At 34.9% G+C, this 17299-nt stretch overlaps 1 protein-coding gene across 5 annotated transcripts in view; it reads right to left on the minus strand.

Moving 5' to 3' along the window:
- RNF145 (ring finger protein 145) overlaps window positions 1-17299 on the minus strand; it is a 51329-nt gene that overhangs the window by 12004 nt on the left and 22026 nt on the right. For all 5 annotated transcript variants that reach the window (XM_054487809.1, XM_063665328.1, XM_054487805.1 and 2 more), the window contains 3 exons: window positions 11871-11962; window positions 6563-6798; window positions 3915-4090 (listed from right to left, as the gene is read on the minus strand). In XM_054487809.1, the coding sequence (XP_054343784.1) occupies window positions 3915-4090; window positions 6563-6798; window positions 11871-11962 (504 nt within the window). The remainder of the gene's footprint in view (window positions 1-3914; window positions 4091-6562; window positions 6799-11870; window positions 11963-17299) is intronic.

Here is a 17299-nt window from a genome sequence, read left to right on the forward strand (position 1 = left end):
TTCAAAAAGCCTAAATGTTCACATCTCTTATAAGAAATATATAATTAGCATGCTGACAAGTATTCAAAAGAAGCTTGTACAGTTGCCCACTGTTCTTCCTGAAAAATGTTGGCTGTTCAAATTGTTCACTGTGCTACATTATAATATGAATACTTGCTGCAACTCTTTATTTGACCAAACTGCTATGGAGCAGGGTGTATCACTCCTCCTACTCCATCAGTATCTTACATACTAATGGTATTTTAAAATTTAGGTTGCGACAAAGGCATTTTTTAAAAAGGGGTTACTTCAAAAGCATGCCCAATAATTTGCTCCAAGACTATTTAAAAATAATTTTAATATTAATTTTTAACATAAAAGTTTGGTATGATACTATTCATAAGGATAACTGGAAGACATTACACCAGAACTTGGAAATATTTTCATTGAACTTCTTAGATATTAACATATATGTATTTTATAAATACATGTACTATTATGTACTGAGATGGATTTAGCATTTACACAATATCTATCTTATATATACATATATTTATTTGAGACACGGTCTTGCTCTGTTGCTAGGCTGGAGAGCACTGGTACAATCATAGCTCACTGCAGCCTTGAACTTCGGGGCAAAAGCAGTCCTCTCACTTCAGCCTCCCAAGTAGCTAAGACTGTAAGAGCGTGCCACTGCGCCTGGCTAATTTATTCTTTATACAGACAAGGTCTTGCTATGTTGCCCAAACTGGGCTAAAACTTTCTGCCTCAAGCGATCCTCCCACCTCAGCCTCCCAAAGTATTGGGGTTACAGGCTTGAGCTAATGCTCCCACCCCTTATGTAGTATCTACATCTTAAGCTTTAAATTTCAAAGAAGAATTTCACTTATATAGACGAGGAATTCATTCAGGCAATCAATGCTTGTCCTTTACTACGCAGCTCCATGCTTCTATATAGTTATCTTTCCTACACAATTGCTTATTAGTTGGTTTTTATGTGAAAGCATCTAATTTTACTGGTACCAATGTACACTATGATGAGAAAAAAAGTCTGGTTTTCTGTTAGGAGCCAAAATATCCACCAATCATGGTGGTTAATAACTAGAAAAAAATAATTAATTTTATGACATTCCTACAAATTTAATTTCTGAAATGTTTGGCATTTTCACACTGAAATCATTAGTAACGATTTTAAACAAATTGTGTATAATTTTACAACATGAGAATCATGGCTGAAAACCAACTAAAATTTTACTTCATTCTTATTGAAAAAGGCTGAAAATTTAACCAAAGGTCCATACTATTTCTCTATTTTTACGGACATTTCTCCATATTTAGAGAAATTTTTTACACCCACACAATATGATTTAATTACGTATTCAAATAGAGCACTTTCCTTTTCTCTTATTTTAGAAAAAAAAAAAATGTGGTGCTATTTTTCAAAAGAGAGCATACTAAATACCAAAGGTTTCGACCTAGCTTCAGGGAAGTGAAAGAGTTTGGAAAATTTATAAAATTTTTCTTTGCTCTCTCTTCATTCAGTAACTCATTTTTATTAAATCTTAATTTCTATTTTCTGGCTGCAAAAAAAACCTTTTTTTTGATTTGCAGTTTGATCTGGTGTGCTTTATTGTTGGTTGGTGTGTTTGTTTAGTCAGGGTATTCTGGTAAGCTCCCAATCTCTTTTTCTAAATAAGTTGTTTTTTGGCAAAGAAACATAAACATTACCAGGCACACAAAAGCATAAATAAGAACAGAGAATAACTCTTACAGAGATATAAATTAACAAAAGAACCAATATGGGAACTTCTCAAAGCAAATTACAACATTCTTATCATGAAAAAAGGCAATCTATCCTGGCTATGCACAGAAAAAGAAGAGAAAAAAATTATGTTAGCAAGATATCTAAACTTCATAGAATATTCGAATATTATTTTCTTACTTTGTAAATAAGTCCAAATGCATTCATGGCTTAGTAAACTGTTAAGCCTATTGCACTATGCTATACCTCATCTTACTGTGCTTTGCAGCGGGTAACAGTCTGGTTTAAAGCACCACCAATTCAGTCTCACGCTGAGGTTATTATCCTAACCACAGAACTGTCTCTCTTTCTCTTTAAATTCAGTTACTTTTTGGGTCATTTTAAAAGTCTTCAGGCCGGGCGTGGTGGTTCACACCTGTAATCCCAGGACTTTGAGAGGCCGAGGTGGGTGGATTACCTGAGGTCAGGAGTTCAAGACCAGCCTGGCCAACATGGTCTCTACTAATAATATAAAAATTAGCGAGGTGTGGTGGCACATGCCTGTAATCCCAACTACTTAGGAGGCTGAGGCAGGAGAATTGCTGGAACCTGGGAGGCAGAGGTTGCATTGAGCCGAGATTGTGCCACTATACTCCAGCTTGGGCAACAGAGCCACACTCCATCTCAAAAAAAAAAAGTCTGCATAAAACCTCCATAATACTTATATCAAAAACAAATTGCAGTCAAATTTACTTAATACTAAATTAATCATTAAAATGTATTTGACTTTGACATCAACTTACTGCATGTTTATAGAAGCTACTTATAACTGTTATTCATTTTTATAAAGTTCAAAATCTGATTCAGTACCAATATAAGTTTATCCCACTTATTTGTTAAAACAGGTTTTTGTCTCATATATTTTTAATGATATTTACATTTGTGTTAATGCTTTCCTAGTAACATGCTCCTTAAGGATAGTAAACTTGTCTTAAATTTCTCATAGCCTACACCACTTAGTACACAGTCTTCCATCATACTGGATGGCTGAGAAACAATGACTATTAACTAGAACTTAAAACTGTTATCTACCTATATTTACTTTATAGGAGGACAGATTTTCATCCCTACTTTTTAAAGTGACAATGAGTGAGGGAACCAAGATGTATATTCATGTACTAGATTCTGAGAATGTGAGATTCAAATTCAAGAGTGGAAAAAATAACAAATGTGGATCTAGCATAAGCTCACAATAAAATGGGAAAATGACTCAAATGACATGAGATTTAAAAAGACAAAACAAAACAAAAACCCCTAAATATTAAAAACTGAGTCTTAGAATTATTTTGGGTTAGACCAAGCTTGACTAACCTGTAGCCCAGGACAGCTTTGAATGCAGCCCAACACAAATTTGTAAACTTTCTTAAAACACTATGAGATTTTTTTTTTTTTGCGAATTTTTTTTTAAAGCTCATCAGCTATCGTTAGTGCTAGTATATTTTATGTATGGCCCAAGACAATTCTTCTTCCAATGTGGCCCAGGAAAGCCAAAAGATTGAACACCCCTGGGTTAGACAGTAAAGTACTATTATCTACCCATTTCACCAATTACCGGACTCTATCTCGATACTGAAGGCAACAGCGACATAGGCAAAGTATACAGAGTAAGTCACAGGCTTCAAACTCAGGTGGGTCTGAGTGCCAGTTCTGCTTCTTTTGGCAGTGTTACCTGGGGCAAGTTATTCCTGGTACAGTTTCTTCATCTATAAAATGGTAATTATAATAAAGGCACCTATCTCTTAGCGTTGCTGTAAAGATTAATGTGAGGCAAAGTGTTTAATGGTATGGTACATTTTAAATACTCAATAAATGTTATTTTTATAATATACTTTTTTCTGACTGACCCAGTAATTTTAACTTGAAATTGAAAAAATACTTTTACAATTTGCTATGTACCTTTCCACAGATCATTTGCTACACTCTGGTCCATAGTGCAGCCAAATAAACCACATTATTATATTAGCACCTCCCTGCATTGCCAAACCTAGGTATCCAGTGAATGAAAATCCTATCTTAACAAAATACGAAGTTGTGTAACATGAACAATAAAAGTAATCTGCAAAACTTACTATTCCTAGATCAAAGTTTTCTCTTTCTAAGGTTACATATAGTATCATAGGCTCTTATTAATTACCTCGTCAGAAAAAGGAAAAGAAGCCTCTCACGTGATGCAGGCTGATCTCGAGTACTGAAATAGGAGTAAATCTGAAGAGCAAATAAGACGAGCCAGAAAACCATGAAAAGAACAGGGACTACCAGTTGATTCCACAGGGACATTCCCAAGGCGAGAAGGCCATATACCTCCACTACCTAAATAAAAACATAAGATAGGAAAACTTCCTGCATTACCACCAATAAACACTTTAAATACTTAAGAGTCAAATTAGAAGTAAAATATTAAATAACTTTTCTTTTATTGCAAGACTGTTTCAGCTAAATTCGTTCAAAGTTAGCCTATATAGTTAATAAATAGTATGTTTTTTAAAACTTACTAATTTTGCATTATTATTACCACTTGACACACACTTATCTGATAGCAACAGTATACTGTCCTAATAGTTCAGGGATAAGGTCAAAATAAGGTCATATTCAGTACAAAATAACCTTAAAAGGTAGTTTGAGGAGACCTGGTAAACACTCATGTCTAATCAAAATAATCAGGACTAGCATGAATTGAAACAACACTGCTTCAGGCACTAGGAAAAAAAATGTAAAAGTAAAAACTTTCAGGGTTTATTCAGAAATGTCACAAATGAGAAATACTTCAATGGAAGAAGAGCACTTAATCACTGGAAAAAATTTTTGCAGAGCAAAGATAGTTAGCAAGTCTTTTTCTCCCATACAAATCAATTCCCCTTCCTCCTACTGTGTTTTTATCAAGCTATGTTTTTCCATTTGGTTTGCCAAGTGTAAGTAACACTAGGAAAAGGATATATCTTTAAAAAAAAAAAAAGGCTTAATAATCTGCAACTCACTAAATTAGTTTTCCAGTTTATAAAACATTCTTCTTATGAAACTGATTAGGAAAAATCAATCACAGAATCTGATTCAATCTAAGAGCATAGGTGTAACCAAGTTTCTAGAGTTACTATGTCAGGGACCAGACCCTGGTGACACAGCAGGAATTCTGCCGGACAGCTTACAAAACCAAAATCTAGCAGTCAACTGGTCTTGCTCGAATCTCTCAATGTGATACCAGAATGTTTCAGTAAGGTATAAAGATCTTTAAGTATTAAGTTAAAATAAATTGACTTGCAGATTATTCTAAATTTAAAATTCTTTCATCAGTAAAGCAAAGGCTTTTTCTACAACCCAGTCTATTAACTTCTATTCTCCCCAGTGACAAAAGATTAAAAGAAAAAGGAAACTGCCCAACTAGCTGCGAAATTATTATCAGGTAAACTCATCATTAAGAGGCAGAGACTATTTTTCTTCCTTTTCAATCAAGAAACAGACTACTAAAAAAACCTGTCTGTTTCCATTTCTTGCTTATCTGATTCTTTCCTGGTCACACATTTTATAACCTATATTTCCGACAACTACATCTAGTTGATGTATGAATCTTATGGCAACCAACTAAACATGACATTAAAAAATGAAGGCTGAGGTTATTCAATAAATATTTAATATTCAATAAGTATTTACTGAATATTCATTATTTATTACAAACTAAGATAACCCTCATAAGACTGAATTCAAAGAAAAAATATGTATCTTAAATTTGTCATTCTTACCCTGAATACAACTATAACCCTTCCTGCCCTGCTTCCCCATGAAGCCACTCTTCACTGACTGTAGAAATAATCCCTTTTCTGGAAGATCTACTCCTGGGAAAACTGCCCAAGTTAATCACTGTGTAAGACGAAGATAGAATCAGGCTAAGGCTAAAAGCTTAGAGAAAGTATTCTCAAAGATCTGCCCCTGGGGCCACAAGAGAATACCTCACTTAGCTGTATCAGTTTGTTCTATCTGAGAGCTTCCTGTACCATAAGGACAGTCAAGAGGTGGAAGACAGTGACATTTTAACACTCTCTTTTTATACCAATGTCAGGTTAAAATCTATTTTATATATTACAAACTATCAGTTAAACCAAACAGAAACATTTATTTCCCAAATGTGTATTGTTTGTATCTGGGAGTAATTTATCTTAGAGCAAAGGCTGAAAAAAGTAGGGTAGAAACTTTTACAAAAAGCATGTTATGTTGGCAAAGTCAATTCAAGTACTATATCTAAATGAAATCTATCATATTATAACCCAGAACAATTTAACTTTTCTGTTTAAATTAGGCACACAAAGGGAAGAAACTATAGTCACAGTAGGACTATAATCAGAAGGAAAAAGCAGGATTTGACTTATAGGTATTCAATTCTTTATTATTTTTGTCTTCATTACAATAGCTAACACATATGGAACATTGTTTGCCTGGTACTAAACTCATTTAAATCTCACAGAACTCTATGAAGAAAGCACAGCTTTCATTATTAGCTCCGTTTTACAGAAAGTAATGCAATTATCACAAGGTTACACAGCTAGTGAACAGCAGCATCAGGGTATGATCTCAGATAAATCTGCTTTAAGAGAACCACTGCACTTTACTGCCTTCTCAATAGAACATAATCAAGAATCTTTCAGATGCTCCTAATTGGGCTGAAAATAGCTGCTGTTTTGAAACTGTAAAAATGAATGGTACCATAACTGTGAAATAAAAATGAACTATAACTCTAATGTACTTAACATTTATGTAGAATTTTATCTACCTGTTTGTGGTTGTCAGTCTTACCTGAACCAATTCTCTGTATGCAGATTTAGCAAGGTTATAAGGTACCAAAAGATTAGACCCAAGAAAATAGAGAACTTCCAATCCAGTAAAAATCATAGCAAATTTATTGATGATGACAATTGTCTCCAAAGGAACAAGGCAGAGTCGTGCTAGCAGAGGAAGCATGTGAGCTGAAAACAGCCAAATCTGCTTTGTTTTCATGACACAGGAGCATAAAGTACACACCACCAACTGACCTAAAATAGGGAATAGAATACATTTAATTTTGAGCATTTGGCATCCACAAAATAAAAACGAACAAAAAACACTGCTGATAAGGATAATAACACAACTTTTGAAGAAGTCTAACTAAAATCTCGTAGATAATATTTTAAATCAAACTTAACTTCATCTGACTATAATTACATATTCACATGTTCTGTGAATTTTGAATACTAATTCCGTAGAGCTGATCTGGAAAGAGCAGCATAAATCTCCACTGGTCGTCTGTGATGGCATGTATAATATGAAGAAAACTTTAAACAATGTCTAATTCAGTATTGTGACAATTCAGTTGCTACTGTTTATACATAGCTTCTTTTCCAAAGGTACTCAATATTTAACTGTTCTGGTCTATAGGTGAAAGCATAAAATCTAAGAGATATAATTACTTGTTCAAGATCATACTGCAACAATATTTGTTCTGATAATTTTTTAATCTTTATTTTTGGAGGGCCATGTAAACTGCCCCAAATAACTAAATCATAACTAAAAACTAAATAAATTCTTCTCACTGGGGATTACGCATGATCATTATATTAAACTCAGAAATACAGAGAAACAAAATGGGAAACTCTCAGTCTCTTATAATCCCACAACTCAAAGGTAGCCCTAAGAACACCCTGGGGTACACTGAATGTATGTAACATGATATTTGCATTTAGCCTTTTCCAAATATTCCATAATTATAAAATGCTTTGTATGAATAAGCTTTTACATTATGACGTCCTTGTATAAACTACTTGGAACACATTTCCTAATATTCTCTTAGGCTAGGAATTACTGAATCAGAAAAAAACATTTTTAAAGACTTTGACACACTGTCAGACTGCCCTCCAGCAACAATTTACCAGTGTATAATGTGGCCATTTTTCTATTAACTTGCCACAGTGAGTATAATTTAGAGAGGGGAAGAACAGGGAATATTTCCCAAATTTTTTAAATTGGCATTTTGTTGGTTACTAGCAGCACTGAACATTATCAATAAGTATATAAAAACATTTGCAATTATTTGGTGAAATGTTCACATTCTTTGCCCATTTTTCTGCTACAATACGTATCCTACTGCCTGATCAAAATAGTAATCCTTAGTCACATGATTGCATTTTTCTAATATGTCCCTTGTCTTAATATTTTAAATAACTTTATTCTCTTATAAAAGTATGTATTGAAAATAGTCAAACCATTTTTTTTCTTAATGGTACCCACCTTTAGTGCCATGGCTTATTACATGGCTACCCCACTCAAGATTACACAAATAGCTGTATTTTCTTTTAGTAATTTTTAGCTAATGTTTAATTTTAACTTAAAAATTAATACATTTGATTTATTGTGGAATAAGAAAATAAAGATCTAAGTTTGTTTTTTGCACGTTTAGTTGGTTATCTCAAAACTGGCTACTGGAATCATCCATTCCTTTCTCATTAATTTGAAATGCCACTGTAGTAAATTCCAAAATCTTTTACATATTTAGGTCTATATAAGAACCTGTTACTTTTTGTTTTCAGTGATCTATTCTAATGATGGTACAACCCTGCTCCATCATACTGATTGGACAAGTCCTCTCTCATTGCTCCTTTCAGAATTTCTTGGAGATTACTGAATGTTATTTTCCAGATTAATTTAGAATCATTAATCATATTCTCTCACTTCTTGTCAATGAAAACCAAAACGAAAACTTGAGACTTGTTTGTATCCTATCCATACACATGTTGAATATTCCTAATCCAAAAATCTAAAATCCAAAATGCCCTAAAATCTAACATGATGCTCCAAGAAAATGCTCATTGCAGCATTTTGGATTTCAGATTTGGGATTAAGGATTTCCAAACAGTAATATAATGCAGATATTCCAAAATGTAAAAAAATCAGAAATCCAAAACATTTCTGGTCCCAAGCATTTTGAATAAGGAAAATTCAATTTGTGTTAGAAAAATACAAAAATGTCAACCATTTCTACATAAGACCAAACACTTATAACAATCTACTATGTCATAAACACATATGGTATTTTATCTCACAAAGCATTCATTTTGGCCTTTAAAAAACTGATACTACAATAATGTGAAAAATAATCATAAAGGCATAAGAAAAGAAAAACTCCTAATTATATACAAAACAAGAGGTCACCAAATGATCTGGCTTCCACTGTGTTTATAGCTATGAAACTTAAATGTCCTTGTTGAGCACAATGTAAACTTCCTCTAAGCTCTGAAAATTCCCTTAAGTCTATGCCAGCACATGTGGTGCTCAGTGCTGGGGTTACAGGCTCCCTTTATCTTCTTTCATAGAAGAATATGACTCATATGGCATATTTAAGAGAAGACTACTCCTGCTGAGGTAAAAGAAGGAAGGAGTCATATTGTTAGTGGAATTTCCCCTGAACTTCCAAAAGAATAAGTTGTTTGTCTTCTGATTTGCCTATTTCAACTTTTAACTCTGCATAAACCAAAATCCCAATGTACTCTTTAGATTTCAGGATTCCACTATTAGAAATATCTCCAAGAAGTTGGCAACCCTAAGAAATCATGGCACATTAAAATTACCTAGTTTTTCAAAAAAGTTTGTTACTGAAATGACGAAAAACACCAGAAAATTATTTTAAAATCTAAGTTGGAAGAAAACATGCTCCTTAATAGTTTATGGACTTTGGAAAGTTGAATCTTAGTTAAGTAAACAGAAGACCACGGCCACTGATAAGAAGAGTTTTAAGAAATATGCTTCATATTTATAATACAAGTATATCCATCATAAAGTAAAACTTTACAAGCTTTCTAACTTAGCAAATATTTTCATTATTGAATGTTACCATTAATAAATATGCCAACTCATAATGATAGTTATAAAGCAACATTATTTTTGTCCTCTGCTGCCTTTTTAAAATCCACTCTGTGGAGATTAGTGGTTTTCCTGCCCCTAGATAAAATCCAAGGCAAGTCCCAGAACTTTTCTACTCTAGCTTAGGTTACTGTCTCAATTTAATAATAACTGAAACTTTCAAACAGATTTAAAGTTGAGACTTATCCCTTACTCTAGAGTTCAGGCATTCTAGGGAAAGCATTAATTTTGACCTTTATGCTTTAAGATAGAAAACCTGCAATAGGGAGAGGAGGTGGAGAGGTTGTGGCTGGCTTCTTTCTCTTTTTTGACCTAGTACTTCTCCCTCTCTCTCTGACTCACCCAGGATCGAAGCGGGTAGGGAAGGAGAGGGAGGAAAATAGGCAGGTTCCTACTTAAATGGACTCTTACAATGATGTGGTTGTTACTGGTGCTTCCTAGACTTGAGGTATCTAAAACTGATTTATTTTCCCCTGGACATTTTTATGGGTTCTTCTGAAACCGTTCCTATCACTGTGGCTCTCTCACCTGCAGCAGTACCCTTGGTGCTTGGTATACACCCTCAACTGGCCATTTTTGGCTCTTTTCTCAGCTCCTGGGAATCTGGAAGGTCAATCCCTGTTGAGGTCTTCTCATCCCTCTAAAAGGCCTTCTTGAACAGGACCTAAGAAAATCCTACACAGACTTTCGGGGCCACTGTCTAGTTCACAAGAAACTTATATCCTTTGCTCTACAATTTCCTGTATCAGAAGATACAGGAAAACCCTATAAGGCATTTTCATTCCACAGTCAAAACACTCAACAAGCAACTAGCCTATTGCTAGTCCTTTATATCAGATTAGAATTATAACGTAAGCCAAATATAATTTTAAATTTTCTATTAGTGTCATTTCAAAAAGTAAAAAGAAACAAGTGAAATCAACAATATATTTTATATAATCTAACATATCCTAAACATCATCATATAGACATTCAATCTATATTAAAAGTTAACAAGACATATTAAAAGTTAACCTGGTTTGTACCAAGTCTTCGAAATTGAGTATGTGCTTTCCACGTACAGCACACCTTAATCTCAATTCACCACACTGCAAGTGCTTACCAGCCACATGTGGCTAGTTTTGGACAATGTAGTTTTAGATTTTGCAGGCCGAAAAGGCACAAGAATGATATAAGTGGAATTCTGGCCTCCTGGAAAGGTGAGAGGTGGGTGAAGGATAAAAGACTGCACACTGGGTACAGTGTACACTCCTCAGGTGATGGATGCACCAAAATCTCAGAAATCACTGCTAAAGAACTTATCCATGTAACCAAACACCATGTGTTCCCCAGAAACCTATTTAAAAAATGTTTTCCCAGCCTCGGCGACAGAGCAAGACTCCGTCTCAAAAAAAAAAAAAATGTTTTTTAATGTAAGAAAATAAAAAGTGTAACTCAAAAAAAAAGATGTTCCAGGGTGAGTCAGACACCAGTCCACAGCATTCCCCCCTTCACCACAGAAGACACATAACTCCCCAAATGGTCCCCCAGTGAATCCTCTAGTGTAAAGGGCTGGGGAAGTATTTCAGACAAAAAGAGTTCTCTCTGAAGAAATCCTCCTCTAATCTCTAATATTAGGCCTTTTAACACCTTCTACATGGGTGAGTTTCAAAGTCACAAAACAGGTTTTCTCTCACTTCCTTTTTTGCATTTTGGCATGGTACACTCTGGTAGCAGAGGTCTGGTACTTCACTTTAAATTGTATCTATATTGTTTTTAGGCCTTAGCCAACACTTCTATTTTTAACATTCTGCTACCTGAATATTTCAATCACATCTCAAGTTGTTGATGTTTCCAGACATTTATTTTTGACAATAAGGTCATGGCTTTCAACAGCAATAAGTAAATTTAAGATACTACGTGTTTCATTTTAATCTTTCAAAGTAATAATTAGCTCTATTTAAAAATTAATCTTCTCAAATACTTAAAAAACCCTTAAAAAAACACAAGCAACTGTGCACTATGTACAATATGACTATAAATACATAATCTACACATGGGGAAAAGAAGACTTAAAAAAAAAAAACCACTAAACAATGGTTATATGTGGGAAAAGTCACCATGAATCACTTTTGAGAATTCCGTTTTAAAAAAAAATGAGTATGCACGAATTTTATAAGTTAGTAAGACTGGTCAGTTCCTACCTACACTTTAATTGTTTTATAATACTTACCTATTAAGGCTGTGGTAAACCGATTCATAGAGAGAGGTTCTAAATACATTGGTCCCTCATAGGCAAACTCCAGTTCACTCCGAACATAGTCCCTAAATAAGAAAATTGATAAGAATGTATATATTAGATACATTCCTAGCAGAATCACAATATGCTTATAAAAGCATATTATGCTAATGATACCCCTTTCCACATCTAAGGAAAAATTTAGATATGAAGAATTATATACAAATGGTCTTCATCTCTGTTTTCTGTGCACTAGAAACAGATACAACTTATTGAAATGTAATTTTACCATACAGAGAAAGCTGCCAATGCTCCACATTATGAAATTTTCTTTCTTTTCATGGCCTTATTAAATATTTTATGCCCAGTAAAAACCCAATTGAGAGGTGATTTCTCTCAACTCTACTACACTAACCAATGATATCTAGTGATATTACACTAAATATCTCCTCTTTTGGCTATCTTCCACTACCACCACCCCACCCTCATCTTATTTCCCTCAAAGTTTTGGCCCCAGTTATATTTTATTAGTCCCAAGTAGAACCACAAACTAGTTAGAAAACTGGGGGACAGGAGTACAATCCTTAAAAATTATCATTTTCAACTCTATATGAAATCTAAGATGATAATTATAATATTTAAGCAGGCTACATATTTACTTTGAAGCAAATTTTAGATCAAACAAAATATTCCTTTTAAAATTTAACTCATTTAACGTGTGACTACTGAGAAATAGTAAGCTTTAAGTAATAACCAAAGAGCCTTTACACACTCGGAAAACAGACGGGAAGCACAACCAGGGAGAATTTAGTTTATTATCAGTAAGTTAAATGGTAGTACTGGAAGACAGTTTGTCTAAAGTATTTTTGGCATCAAAGAAGGGAAGTTTGTGTAAAAAAATTCTTCCCTTTTTTTTTCAAGTTTTAATGCTTTATTCATTGTATTTAAAAGAGAACATTTCAAGTATTTCCAAACTCATATGGCTGTATTTACTTTTTCCATGAAATGACTTCCCATTAGGCAATCAAGTGGAATTCCTTTAGCACTGCATAGCCAAACAAGGAAAGACCCTTACACAATCAGCCGGAAGGGTATTTCCAAAAAAGAATCAAAACTTAAAACTAAAAATTGTTAAAAGAATTAAAAGTTTCTGAGATTATAAAAATGTATGACTAAGTTATATGGGTGATCTAGCAATTCTCCTTTATCACTCTTAGATGACGGTTTCTAACACATACTGTATTAATTGTCTCTTTCTACTGAAAGAGAAAGCCAAATTCTCAAGAAGAATTATTGTAATGCAGTGGTTGTCAACCAAGGGGCAATTTTGTTCCTGAGGGGATATTCTACAACATCTGGAAACATTTTTGGTTGTCACAACTGGGGAGAGGTATTACTAGCACCTAGTGTGTAAAGGCCAAAGATGTTGCTAAATATTCCTTAATGCAAAGGCTAGCCCCTAGAACAAAAAATTATCCAGTCCAAAATGTCAACTGTGCAATATTGAGTAACCTTATTTTCATGTAGAAAGATACAAATGCAAATAACACATAAATATCTGATTACTATAGGTAATCATCAATGGAATTGTATAGTTAGAAAACTAAAAAATTAAAAGAATTATGAAGTTAGAATAAAATGCATATATAAATACTATTAATACGAAGTATTTTAAAATGCTATTTGAAAAATAAATTTATACCTAAAAGAGACATAACTCTGAGTGTCAGTACTATCCAGACCTTTAAAGCCCAATAATTTCTTTTTGGTCATAGCATATCTCTCTCCAATGGATACAGTTTAAACAGGGGCCAGAGAAAATCCATATAGACAAAACACAGATTGGTGGTTGCCAGGCGCTGGGGAGAAGGGGAGATGAGAGTAATTGCTTAATGAGTACTGAGTTTTGTTTTGGGGTGACGAAAATGTTTTAGAATTAGATAAAGGTGACAGCTGCACAACATTATGAATGTACTATATGCCACTGAACTGCTCACTTTAAAATGATTAATTTTATGTTATACGAATTTTACATCAGAAAAGGGAGAGAGGTCAGCTCCAAGAGCACTATCCCCAAGGAGAAAGCCACAAAGTGCCCCAGAAGAGCCTCAGTCCCAAGTATCTCTTTGTGAGGGACAAGAAAAGACAGAAGAATTGAGGTCCCTACCATGTTTTCTTTCCACTGTTTGGTTTTGTCACATATTATTGATATTTTATAATAAAGCTCAGCAAACTAAACATTATGCTAGAATTTCTGATTGCTGAGACATTTGTTAATTGTTCTGCATTTTTTCATAGCCTATGTTAGTTTATCCTCTTCTTAGAAACTTCTTTGTCTTTCTTTAGAGTTTCTTACCTTAAATTCTAATTTCACACAACAAAATTTCTACGGATAACTAACATTCTCTGTTGCTTTTTAACTCAAAAAGAAATTACTGAATACATAAGTGCTGGCACTCTGCTAGACTCTGCTAATACTGCACAGTCCATACTAGCATGCAACTTACAAACAGGGAGGGGAGATAAATACTTAGTCCTATAATTATTTAATTATGATGATGACAGTGCTGTAAGAAAAAATATAGAATGCTGTGAGGATTTTAAAGTCTTTCTTATTGATACATAAAAAGATTTTAAATTCACAGCGTATTTAAAAATTACATCTTTTATTCTCTATTTCTAGGTTCTATCTTTTTCATTTAACTAATAATATTTCTATCTGCCTTTTACTTTTTTATCTTAAATACTACTTATTTTACTTCTCCTATTTCATATGGTTATTATAAAAGGTTTTAACTATTTCCTTTTCTTTTATTCAACCCTATATTTCATTCCTTTTTTAAGCCTTCTCTTAACTTTGTAATCCTTTCCATTATTTTCTTTTTAATTATTTTTGCTTTCTCTATACTCATTACTTTGCGATTTGCTGTGATTATAGGACACTAAGGGAGGTCTGCATTCCAGAAGAATAAATAATCAACCTTTAGGCCACAATGACAGCCCTGATGTTAAGTGGTTTCCTCCCACTTGCTCTCCTTACTTTGTCCTCCTCTCCAAATCCTAGGATTAGCTCTCCAATACTATACTGCCCCCCACATTCCTGTTCAACTTGAGTCTTTGTATCATTCATCATAGCCTCAAAATTAATATCGTCCCTAGGCCTCTTAGAACCTTTCCCCTTTGCTCAATTCCTCTCTTTCAACACAGTCCTCCAAAATCCTCCATTTGGCTGACTCACCAAAAAGCCCCACCTCAGTAAAAACAGCCAGGCCTAGAAAGCCTGCAGACTCTCTCTTTAGGCCAGCTCAGCTTGGCGTGCCAGAGTCAAGGCAATGGTTTTGGTGACAGCTAAACTACCCAGTATGCCACACAACCACTATGGAGCTGTCACTTCTAAAAGGAGGATCTGGGCATCCCATCCCAAACTGTAGAGAAGAACTGAAATAAGAATCAGTGTTAACAAAAATCTCTATATCTAACATGCACAAATTCCAGCTATCTCATGCTGGCATTGAGAATTCTTGGTAAATCAGTCCTAACACGGATGGTCATTCACAACATAAGAAAAACAAGATAGTAAGCCTAAATAAGAAGGACCCAAAGTGGGAATTATCCAAAATTTCATGAGTCATTTTAGGTGAAAAATTAGCTCAAGGCAAGAGTCATAAAATTCTAACTTTTAACAACATCATATGATTCTCTTAAGACTCAGGTGAGCTATTCAAGAGAAGCATTATAATTTTTCATTTCAGAAGACTTAAAAGGTAGAATGCTTTAAGATCTTCAGAAACAAGAACTCCTGCCAATCTACTTATAACTGAATAAAATATTTTCCTTCTTAAATGTTTTTTCACTTGTGGAAGGCTGATAATCACCCCAAGGCACTAATAAACTGAAAAATCTACTTCCCTAGTCCTGTATAATAGCCTCCCTCTTTTAACTCAAACTGGGGCCACGAGGAATGTACAAGATCTATGAAAAGGGCCTCCGGGCACGGTAGCTCAAGCCTGTAATCCCAGCACTTTGGGAGGCCGAGGCAGGCAGCTCACTTGAGCCCAGGAGTTCAAGAGCAGCCTGGACAACACGGTGAAACTCCGTCTCTACAAAACAAAAAATGCAACAATTAGCCGGGCGTGGTAATGCCTATAGTCCCAGCTACTTGGGAGGCTGAGGTGGGAGAATTGTGTGGACCTTGTAGGGGCAGGGGTTGCAGTGAGCCAAGATTGCACCACTGCACTCCAGCATGGGTCAGAGTGAGACCCTGTCTCAAAAAGAAAGAAAAAGAAAAGGGCCTCAGAGCTTGCAATTAGAAAAATTCTTGCTTATAAAGAGAAGTATACATGTTAACAAAAAATAAATGGGTACCAAGAACAAAACCTAGTAGCTTACCACTTCAGCTAATTAAAGACCTTTATTACAACAGTCTCTTCAGCAATCTGACTCAGACACTGGACAACTTAGGAACAACTTGTACATTCTGGCTATTTACTTAAAGCTTTCAAACAACGTTAATTCCAAAGAAACCTAATCTGTTTTCACACAAAACAAAGAAGTGTGCCAAGTTATCTTTTGCAATATGGGCAACAAGAAGCACCACTTGGTACAAGAAATCTCAGATGTTCAAATACCTATATTTCCTTATATGCCTACTAAACACACATACATGCACACAAACACACCTACCATACCCTCAGCACTGCGCTAGCAGTTGAATAATTCATTTACCCAGAGTTTATTTAAACTGTTGACACCCTTTCTTTAGCTTCTTTCTGGCCTCCTAGATATTAAGTGCCTGTATTTGATAATGTTCAAAAGCAGAAAACATGTCAAACAGTGAAACTGGTCACTTTTATTCCTGTCAAAATTAAGTTTAGAATATAAATGGTAATACTCATTTTAACAATCCAAGCTACTTGGGAAGCTGAGGCAGGAGAATCACTTGAGCCCTGGAGGCAGAGGTTGCAGTGAGCCAACATTGCGCCATTGCACTCCAGCCTGGGCAACAGAGCAAGACTCCGTCTCAAAACAAAAACAAAACAGTTGGGCATGGTAGTTCATGCCTGTAATCCCAGCACTTTGGGAGGCCAAGGTGGGCAGATCACCTGAGGTTAGGAGTTCAAGAACAGCCTGGCCAACATGGTGAAAGCCCGCCTCAGCCTCCCAAAGTGCTGGGATTACAGGCGTGTGCCACCACGCCCAGCCTATCTATAGTAGTTCTTAACTGAGGACAGTTTTGTTCCTCAGAGACAGCATGTGACAATGTCTAGGGACACTTTTTCATTGTCATATTTGCTGGGAAGAGGGTGTTACTGGGGTCTAGTGGGTAGACAGAGTGTTGTCAACATCCTATAATGCACAGGACAGCTTCCGCAGCAATGCATACCCTGCCCAAAATACTAATATCCTTGAGAAAGAGCAGCCCC

This window comes from Pongo pygmaeus, chromosome 4 (assembly GCF_028885625.2).
Source record: "Pongo pygmaeus isolate AG05252 chromosome 4, NHGRI_mPonPyg2-v2.0_pri, whole genome shotgun sequence".
Lineage (NCBI taxonomy): Eukaryota > Metazoa > Chordata > Mammalia > Primates > Hominidae > Pongo > Pongo pygmaeus.